At 41.5% G+C, this 11,348-nt stretch overlaps 1 protein-coding gene across 1 annotated transcript in view; it reads left to right on the forward strand.

The window, feature by feature from the left end:
• Positions 1-9,307, forward strand: part of TRAPPC6B (trafficking protein particle complex subunit 6B) — a 34,165-nt gene extending 24,858 nt beyond the window's left edge. Inside the window, exons 5-6 of the mRNA XM_082275215.1 lie at positions 3,443-3,536; positions 8,826-9,307. Of these exons, the coding sequence (XP_082131341.1) occupies positions 3,443-3,536; positions 8,826-8,857 (126 nt within the window). The 3' untranslated portion in view covers positions 8,858-9,307. The remainder of the gene's footprint in view (positions 1-3,442; positions 3,537-8,825) is intronic.
• Positions 9,308-11,348: the final 2,041 nt, after the last annotated feature.

Below are 11,348 nucleotides of genomic sequence, written 5' to 3' on the forward strand. Positions count from 1 at the left end.
AAATTAAGCTGTGTCTGTGTTTAGCTATACTAGCCAAATACTGCACTTTGTAGATTGTGGAAGTTATTGCTCTCCTAGGGGGTTTAGTATTTTGTTACCTGCTATGGCTATGTCTTGACGATGATTGTGTATATGCTTGATGCATGCTCTAGATTTTTAATGTTTGTTCTTAATAAAAACTTTTTCTGATTTAAACACTTGCCGACTGTCCGCCACATATACTGCGGCAAAGTGGTGCTATTGCGCAAAATGACATACCTGTGCGTTGTTTCATTCAGTAGCCACTAGATGGTGCCATTGCACCATGATTGGCTAGCGGGGTTGTCAATCAACGGGTATGGTGGACCCGATGTCCGCCGACCACCCAGGATCATCCCCGGGAGAGGCAGAGCAGCAATCTGTAAACCAGGCAGATCGCCGTTCTGCAAGGAGACAAAATGGGAGATTTTGTGTTCCTGCTAAGCAGGAACCAGGATCTCTCTTTCCCCAATCAGTGTAACCCCTCCACAGTTAGTAAGCACCCCCTAGGGACACACGTAACCCTTTGATCACCCCTGATGTTAACCCCTTCCATGCCAGTGTCAGTGCAGTGACAGTACATTTTTTTTATAGCACTGATCACTGTATTAGTGTCACTGGTCCCCAAAAAGTGTCAGATGTCTGATTTGTCTGCTACAATGCCGCAGTCCCGCTAAAAATTGCTACCATTACTAGTAAAATTAATAAATAAAAATTCCATAAAAACATCACATCATTTGTAGACGCCTATAATGTTTGCGCAAACCAATCAATATACACTTATTGGGATTTATTTTTACCAAAATTATGTAGCAGAATACATATTGGCCTAAATTAATGAAAAAAAAAAAGATTTTTTTTAATTGTATTGGCTGTGTTATATAGCAGACAGTAAAAATAGTTTTTTTTTTTTTCCAAAATTGGCGCTATTTTTTTGTCAATAGGGCAAAAAATAAAAACCACAGAAGTGATCAAATACCACCAAAAAAAAGCTCTATTTGTGCGAAAAAATGGGCATCAATTTTATTTGGGTACAGCGTCACACATGTGCAATTGTTCGTTAAAGTAACGCAGTGCCATATCACCAAAAAATGGCCTGGTCATTAATGGGGTAAAACCTTCCAGTCCAGAAGTTATTAAAAAAAAAAGTGGAACCCCAGACTTTTTTTTTTATTTTTATTAAAGAGTGAGGAAGGTTTAAAACCTCTAGGAAGTTTGTCTTCCTGTTTTATGACCTGGTTTACAGATGTGACGAAACGTCGTAAGGACACGGCGTACTGACGTCATCTTACTGCAACAAGGAAGTGCGGATGAGCGGAGTTGTCCGGCCGGCGGCTTTTACTACCAATGCTTTGTACTTCCTGAAAATTGTGAGTTTTATTCCCCTCTTTAAAATAAAGTCTATGCGGTTTTACAAATAGTCGTTAAAGCGGTAGTATCCCGCTTTTTGACACTTTTACCTACAGGTAAGCTTATAATAAGGCTTACCTGTAGGTACAAATAATATCTCCTAAACCGGCATGGTTTAGGAGATATTTGCAGTGCATGCAGCCGCTCGCGCGAGCGGCGCATGCGCTCTGAAGGTCCGGGGGGACCTTCAATTTTGTTTGCCGGGAGCTTGCCGGAAAATCACTCCCGCGCGCATGTGTCATCGTGGCTCCGGCCAATCATCGCGCCGTAGCCGTCTCTTTCGGCGATTCACTGCCGAACCCGGAAGAGACGGCAAGGGATCATGGCAGCGCCCGCAGCGATGTCCGGGGGTCCGTGTCGGGGCTTCGTTCTAAGGTAAGTTACACATAATGGGCTAGTATGTGATGCATACTAGCTCATTATGCCTTTGTCTTGCAGGTTTTTTTTTTTTTTTTTTTTTTTTAGGGTTTACAACCGCTTTAAGTCATGAAAAATTGAAAAAAACGCAATAGCGTAAAACCCAACAAAAGATGATATAATGTGACTTTTAACACCAATGTGGTCGTTCAATGGTTAACACAGAAAAAAGTGCTCAAAAAATAGTGAAATGGTGTAACCACCACCAATAATAATGCTTACAAATCAAAATTGACAAAAAAATTTTTTAAAAATTAAAAATAGTGAAAAATTATGCGTGCACTAAAAATGAATATTGGAAAGTGAATCCCATACAGAAATACACCTTAAGGCACTCCTTACCAAACATCGTAAGGACACGGCGTACTGACGTCATCTTACTGCGACAAGAAAGTGCGGATGAGCGGAGTCGTCCGGCCGGCGGCTTTTACTACCAATGCTTTGTACTTCCTGAAAATTGTGAGTTTTATTCCCCTTTTTAAAATAAAGTCTATGCGGTTTTACACTATGGAACCTCTCCTTTTTTTATGGCAATGATCATCTTGGGGCCATTCCTTGGAGACATCTGGGTCGGAACCTGCCTTAACTAGAGCATCAGTTACAAGTGTTCCCACTCTTGGAGTTTGATCTACCTACAGGCGTTTTTAATACCTTTATTTGGTAAGAGGCGATTTTATCTGGTGAAGGATAGCACTGATATTTGGGTGTTATATGTGATTGCCCTAATTTACTTTGGTAAGGAGTACCTTAAGGTGTCTTTCTGCATGGGATTCACTTTCCAATATTAATTTTTAGTGCACGCATAATTTTTCACTATTTTTAATTTTTAAAAATTTTTTTTTTCCAATTTTGATTTGTAAGCATTATTATTGGTGGTGGTTACACCATTTCACTATTTTTTTAGCACTTTTTTCTGTGTTAACCATTGAATGACCACATTGGTGTTAAAAGTCACATTATATCACCTTTTGTTGGGTTTTACGCTATTGCGTTTTTTTTTAAATTTTTCATGACTTAACGACTATTTAATCATCACGAGTCTACTGGTTCCAGTCTTCCATCAAGTGGTTACAGATTCAGTTACAGAGAACCTGCATTCAAATTTTACCTTTCTGGTAAGCATATATCCATGAGGAGCCTGGTTTAAGAATCACGGATTGCACCGTTTTTATGGACTATATATGGACTTTAGTTGTTCCATTTTCACTGTTCTAGCGCGACTTGATTTATAATTTGATTTCTCTCTGTGCTGGCCTAGCTCCTCCAACATTCCCATTACTTCCCCCAAATAATCTGTTACGTTGCTGCCTTCGGAGGAATGAAGGGGAATACTGAATAGTTTCACTTGATTGATAGCTCTGAGTCTGTTGGAATTGCTGACATCACATTCAGGATGGCAGTGGCCAGAAGTCTCAGGACTTTTGGACATCTCCCCAAGGGAACATTTTACAGGTAAATACCATGCATAATATATATTAATATGTACATATAATCTTATAGAAAAACTTTTGTTGTTGAATTTTCTTTTAAGGTAGATCTGTTCAGTGCCTTATCTAACTGTCATTTTACCATCTAACTGTCATTTTACCTTTTGCAGTATTTGGCATTTACTTGTGGATTAATCCGAGGAGGATTATCAAATTTAGGAATACGAAGTATTGTAACAGCCGAAGTCTCAGTAATGCCAGCATGTAAGTAAGCTTACTCGAAACCATCTATTTTTTAAAGTATCGTCTGAGCAAAATGGGTTTAGAAAGGTGTATTAAGGTCACCTATTAGCAGTGTAGTTGTTATGAAGCAGGAATGCTGTTCACACCCAAATGATCAGTCTTCCTGATTTTAAAAACAATTCAAAGTAAAAGTCCAAAATCCTCCCAGGTCCCCTCCCTAGCCATCTCATTACAACCGGCTGTGTCACCTTCCCCCCACACTGGGTTCATACCTACCTTTTCCAACGGTTGCGGCCTCCCAAATAGACTTGAAGGGGACATATCCGTACTGCAGGAGCCACATCCCATTCAACTCTAGATTTTTACCAGCTAGGCTGCAGACAGTGCGGGAGACCACAGCTAAGGAGGTACAGTGAGGGAAAAAAGTATTTGATCCCCTGCTGATTTTGTATGTTTGCCCACTGACAAAGAATTTATCAGCCTATAATTTTATAAGTAGGTTTATTTTAGCAGTGAGAGACAGCATAACAACAAAAATATCAAGAAAAACGCATTTCAAAAAAGTTAATAACTGATTTGCATTTTAATGAGTGAAAAAGGTATTTAAACCCCTATCCATCGGCAAGATTTCTGTCTCCCTGGTGTCTTCTATACTGGTAAAGAGCTGAGATGAGGAGCACTCTCTTAAAGGGAGTGCTCCTAATCTCAGCTTGTTACCTGTATAAAAGACACCTGTCTACAGAAGCAATCAATCAGATTCCAAACTCTCCACCATGGCCAAGACCAAAGAGCTGTCCAAGGATGTTAGGGGCAAGATTGTAGACCTACACAAGGCTGGAATGGGCTACAAGACCATCACCAAGCAGCTTGGTGGGAGGGTGACAACAAATGGTGCGATTATTCGCAAATGGAAGAAACACAAAATAACTGTCAATCTCCCTCAGTCTGGGGCTCTATGCAAGATCTCACCTTATGGAGTTTCAATGATCATGAGAATGATGAGAAATCAGCCCAGAACTACAAGGAGAATCCTGTCAATTATTTCAACGCAGCTGAGACCATAGTCACCAAGTAAACAATTGGTAACACACTACGCCGTGAAGGACTAAAATCCTGCAGCGCCTGTAAGGTCCCCCTGCTCAAGAAAGCACATGTACACATCCGTCTGAAGTTTGCTAATGAACATCTGAATGATTCAGAGGAGAACTGGATGAAAGTGTTGTGGTCAAAAGAGACCAAAATCAATTTTTTTGGCATCGACTCCACTCACCGTGTTACGAGGAGGAATGCTGCCTATGACCCCAAGAACACATCCCCATGGTCAAACATGGAGGTGGAAACATTATGCTTTGGGGGTGTTTTCCTGCGAAGGGGACAGGACAACTTAACCGCATCAAAGGGACGGAGGACTGGGCCATTTATTGTCAAATCTTGGGTGAGAACCTCCTTCCCTCAGCCAGGGCATTGAAAATAGGTCATGGATGGGTATTCTAGCATGACAATGACCCAAAGCACACACCCAAGGCAACGAACGGGTGGCTCAAGAAGAAGCACAATAAAGTCCTGGAGTGGCCTAGCCAGTCTCCAGACCTTAATCCCATAGAAAATATGTGGAGGGAGCTGAAGGTTCGAGTTACCAAACGTCAGGCTTGAAACCTTAATGACTTGGAGAGGATCTGCAAAGAGGAGTGGGGCAAAATCCCTTCTGAGATGTGTGCAAACCCCTGGTGGCCAACTACAAGAAACGTCTGACCTCTGTGATGGCCAACAAGAGTTTTGCCACCAAGTACTAAGTCATGTTTTGCAAAGGGGTCAAACACTTATTTCACTCAATAAAATCAATTTACAGTATGTCACAAAAGTTAGTACACCCTTCACATTTTTGTAAATATTTTATTATATCTTTTCATGTGGCAACACTGATGAAATGACACTTTGCTACAATGCAAAGTAGTGAGTGTACAGCTTGTATAACAGTGTAAATTTACTGTCCCCTCAAAATAACTCAACACACAGCCATTAATGTCTAAACCGCTGGCAACAAAAGTGAGTACACCCCTAAGTGAAAATGTCCAAATTGAGCCCAATTAGCCATTTCCCCTCCCCGGTGTCATGTGATTCGTTAATATTAGAAGGTCTCAGGTGTGACTGGAGAGCAGGTTTGGTAAATTTGGCGTTATCGCTCTCGACCAAGATAAACTTATTTGGTTCAGATGGTGTCAAGCGTGTGTGGCGGCAACCAGGTGAGGAGTACGAAGACTAGTGTGTCTTGCTTACAGTTAAGCATGGTGGTGAGAGTGTCATGGTCCTGGGGCTGCATGAGTGTTACCAGCACTGGGGAGCTACAGTTCATTGAGGGAACCATGAAGGCCAACATGTACTGTGACATACTGAAACAGAGCATGATCCCCTCTCTTCAGGAACTGGGCTGCAGGGCAGTATTCCAACATAATGACCCCAAACACACCTCCAAGACATCCACTGCCTTGCTAAAGAAGCTGAGGGTAAAGGTGATGGGACTGGTCAAGCATTTCTCCAGACCTAAACTCTATTGAGCATCTGTGGGGCATCCTCAAACAGAAGGTGGAGGAGCGCAAGGTCTCTAACATCCTCCAGCTCTGTGATGTCGTCATGAAGGAGTGGAAGAGGACTCCAGTGGCAACCTGTGAAGCTCTGGTGAACTCCATGCCCAAGATGGTTAAGGCAGTGCTGGAAAATAATGGCGGCCACACAAAATATTGACACTTTGGGCCCAATTTGGACATTTTCACTTAGGGGTGTACTCCCTTTTGTTGCCAGCTGTTTAGAAATTAATGGCTATGTGTTGAGTTATTTTGAGGGGACCGCAAAATTGCACTGTTATACAAGCTGTACACTCACTACTTTACATTGTAGAAAAGTGTAATTTCTTTGGTGCTGTCACATGAAAAGATATAATAAAATATTTACAAAAATGTGAGGGGTGTACTCACTTTTGTGAGATACTGTATAACTTTTTTTTTAAATGCGTTTTTCTGGATTTTTTGTTGTTGTTCTGACTGGTAAAATAAACCTACGATTAAAATTATACACTGATATTTCTTTGTCAGTGGGCTAACGTACAAAATCAGCAGGAGATTAAATACTTTTTTCCCTCACTGTAAGTGTTTGACCTGCAAAGGGATGGGGGGGCAGCTGGTATATTAATGGGCTGAAAGGATTTAATCCTAAACAGGAACTTGTACTTTAACCACTTGCCGACCGCCGCACGACTATCTACGGCGGCGGTCAGCCCCTCACAGGCAAAGTGACGTAGGGCTACGTCACCAGCTTGTGAGGGTCTAGGGAGTGAGCGCGTGCCGCCGGAGGCGCGCTCCCCGCGTGGTCACGGACCCCCCCCCCCCGCGCGTGTGACCGGCGGACCCGATGTCCGCCGGCCACTCTGCGATCGGCGGGGGAGAGGGAGAAAGTCAGGCAGCTTGTGTAAACAAGCTGCCTGTCATTCTCCCCTCTGTGTGAGAGATGATCATACGGATCTACTATGTAGATCCGTTGATCACTCTGCATACAGCTGAAGCCACAGCCAATCACAGTAAGAATCACGCCCCTAGGGACACACACAGCCCCTCCCTCTCAAAGTTAACCCCTTCACTACCAGTGTATTTTTACAGTAACAGTGCATATATATAGCACTGATTACTGTAGAAATGTCACTGGTAACCCCAAAAATTACAGTCAAGGGTCCGATCTGTCCGCCGCAATGTCGCAGTACCGCAAAAAAAATCGCAGATCGCCGCCATTACGCGTTAAAAAAAAAAAAACAACAAAAATGACAAAAATCTTTCCCTTAGTTAGTAAACGCAATAACTTTTGCGCAAACCAATCAAAATACGCTTTTTGCGATTTTTTTATTTTTTACCAAACATAGGTAGCATAAAACAAATTGGCCGAAAATGTTAAAAAATTTTGATTTTTACATTTTTTTGGGGGGGAATTTCATATAAAAAAAAGTGAAAAATATTGCTATTTTTGCAAAATTTACGCTCTTTTTTTTGTTTATAGCGCGTGATCAAAAAATCGCACAGGTGATCAAATACCGCCAAAAGTAAGCTCTGTTTGTGGAAAAAAAAAGGACGCCAAATTTGTTTAGGTACAGCAACGCACGACCGCGCAATTGTCCGTTAAAGTCACGCAGTGCCGAATCGCAAAATACCCCCTGGTCGTTTAGCAGCCAAATCCTCCGGGGCTTAAGTGGTTAACTGATTATTTATTTGTATTGGTGTGACACAATTGATGTTTCGTAAGGTATCAACAAATACAAATGACGGACATGCGCATCCATTTATAATGTGGTTGGGGTCTCCTAATTTTGGAGTTAACAGTCTGCAGGTAAACTAGATGCATGTAGTCCTTGTCTGCTCCTGGAATAAAATCAAATCGGGGTGAGAACCAATCAGCTATTTATAGGAAGCCTTGTATTTCATCAACAAATTGTCTGAAGTGGAGAGGTGGGCAGATGACTTCACAATCTCCATCTGTTGGTGATATTTCTTGGGTCTAAACCACTGCTGTGATCATTATAAGGGGTCAACCTCTCTGTTGGATTATTTTATTTTATGTTAAGGTAGATGTAAAGTAATGTAGCACACATGGGGGTGCATTGCCAAGCCAGGCTGTGTGCGTTCATAGACACACAAAGTGTAGCTCGGCCCCACCCCCCACTTCCTCCTCACAGGATTTGACTGACAGCAGCAGGAGCCAATGCCTCTTGCTGCTCTCAGCCAAGCCTGGTGGAGCAGAGAGAGGGGAGAGAAGAACTGTAGATAGGCACAGCGCTGGATCAATGTAGAACTCAGGTAAGTAATTTCGGGGGGGGGGGGGGGGAGAGTAACAGCAACTGGAAGGTTTTCACCCTAATGCATAGAATGCATTATAATAAAAACTTTTGTGACATTAGATCCACTTTAGGTATAGTGCAAATGGGGGAAACAGGAAACACCCATAGGTTGGCAGTGGCACCCAAAATTCTCAGGAGGTGATTGGGCCACACGTGTGATATTATTCGACATCCTAATTAAATCATTAGCAGTGTAATGGCTGAACTGGATAATAATGATTATCATTTAGTGGCATTTTTTTAAAACCTAAAACTGAGAACTGGTTGGACACCACGACTCTGCATCACCTCATTAGGGTTATACAAGTGTTCGTCTCACATGCCGGCTCTGGAATAATCTGAGGCTGATGTTGAGTTTACTTTAAATATATATCAGAGGGCGGGACTGTTACTATTTTATATTGTCTGAGGCTGAGTTTTCTTTCTTTTTATAGGTAAATTCCAGGTGATGATTCAGAAATTGTAGCACAAAGATGAATGTCATACATTGAAATGACTGTAAACAGAATAATAACCATTAAGGAACTAAATCTTTGGTTATCAGACTGCGTGACCTTCTGCTTACCCTCGTGCTTGTGTCTTCTGAAACTACATGGCTTGTCCTGCTGCATGTGAAAGCCTTAGATCCTTATTGTGTGTCATTGGATAATAGAAGGATTGTAGTTGGTTTATAAAAAGTACACTAAAATGTCAACACAAGAACATGGAGCTTTAAAAAAATAAGGAGACTCCACTTCACGGAACATCAATGTGGACCACAAAGTAGGAAGATTCATCAACAAGTCTTGCCACCTAGTGATGGGTATATTTGTCTTATGTCTGGATTTTATTACATTTTATCAAACAAAAATATGTATTAGTGTGAACATGCTCTCAAATTTATTGATACTTTTAATAAGGAAAAGGTGCAGTGTACAATAACAATCAGAAAAAGCTCTTTTTTAAAGTTTAACACAAGTTAATTTTATCCCCCATGCCTTCCATGTTTTTTTTGTTTTTTTAAATATATATATATATATATATATATATATATATATATATATATATATATATATATATATATATATAAAAATGTATTTGCTCCTTTTCTCTTCCAGTGGGGACAGTCCTTCCTCCTGGGCTAAGCCGTGTCCATGCAATGAGTGATGTTTAGTCCAGGAGTACTGACTGCCATTTAACCTGGAAGAGGGGCAGCTTCTGAGAAAAACACAGAGGAATAGGGGGTAGAGGAGGAGTTGCCCTTTTAGAACTTTTTTAGGAAAATAAATGTGGCATTACTTTTTAAGCTGCCCCATGTAAGATGAAATTTGTTTGCTTTTTTATAGATTGTTTTACACCATTTAATGTTTGTACTCTTAGGTCCCTTTCACACAGGTGGACCGATCGTTCCATAGAAGGCAATGTATTGGGCCCGGGCAAAAAATCGTCAGGCAGACCCAATCCGACCTTGCATTGCCCTCTATGGAGCGGTGAATGTAAACGGACGTGTGTCCGTTTTACACCCGCCGATATCCCATCTGATTCAATCTGCCAAAAACAGATGTTCCCCCCCTATCTGTCTGCCGGATTGGATGGCAGTCAGGTGTAAAGGGACAGGCGATCTCTTTCCATCCGACCACCCACAGAGGAAAGCGGGCTGTGTCCGTGTCCGTTCTGCATAAGCGGAGTGGACACACCCAGTCATCAGCCTCAGACAGATCCTCTACTGAGCAGGTGGATCCGCTGGCAGAGTCTGCCTGTCTGTATAAGCCCTTAAGAGTCTAGTCTTAAAAAGAAAAAAAAGGCTAATGAAAAGCATCAATGACAGATTCTGACCAACATTTTATACAATTTGGCTGTATTTATTTGTTTTGTTTATGAAATAAGCCAGATGTTCTATATCCTTAGAATAAGGAAGAGGGAAAATCATGTTAAATTGTTAACTCCATTGATTGGATATTAAAGTCACTGGTCGATCCGAGTGGTATACATACCCTCAATGGCTTATGATTTACACAGCTCAACCCCACAAATGTTCAAGTCATAAGAGGCTTAAATATTGCATAGCTGGATTGTATTCAAACACTTCTGCAGTGTAGCCACAAATGTGTCCCAGGACTGCACATGATTAAGCCCTTAATGAGTGAAACCTGTTAGCGAGGCTTTCCTGATGGGTGGAGAGCCAGCTGAAGCCATTTTGTGAGTCACTATATTGGGCGTGTTATCCTGGGACACATTTGTGGCTATACGGTCAAGCTAAACGTATTCTTATTAGTGACCCAGCAACCAGCAACAGTGTTTCAACCGGCAGGTATATCAGGAGAATGTGGGTGGTGCTATTTTTCATTAACTTTTGAAATGTAATCATTGTAGATACAAAAGACTTGACACTGTTTTCTAACACTAAAAAACAAAAACAACCATTTTCCCACATTTTGTTTGCAGCACAGAGAGTGCGAATGAAATGAGAATCTGAATGGTTGCTTTTGAAACAAAAACCTTTTTGTCCTTCCAATACTTTTTTTGCATGAGGATGACAAATGCTAGTGAAATGGAAAAGTTGATCCATACATATTGCTGCAGACACTTTCCTTGTGCCTGCAATAATCTTTTGTTGGGTTCATTGAGCACTGATTGGTCCTATTACAGTTGTATTTACACTATGTGCGGTGATCTGTGTTTTTTTCGGCATTGGATTAAAGCCAGTCACCTCGAGGACAAATAGAAAGCATTGCTGGTTTGGTGTGTGGAAAAAATTGAGAAATGCTGCATTTTTATGCAGTGCACTGGATGACACCGCATGTCACCATACTGCAGTGCAACGCACTGCGCTGCTGCGTGGAGACATGGATGAGGTGTTTGAGTACATCAAATAAATAAACCATGCCCATCGCCTCCTCACCACGGCTCACTGCAGGCAAAAGTGACCGTTTAGTGTACAGGCAGTGTTTAGGGTCCTAAATAGTTAATAAATTACA

The sequence above is a fragment of the Pelophylax lessonae genome, assembly GCF_965119305.1.
Source record: "Pelophylax lessonae genome assembly, chromosome: 13".
NCBI classification, from domain to species: Eukaryota; Metazoa; Chordata; class Amphibia; order Anura; family Ranidae; genus Pelophylax; species Pelophylax lessonae.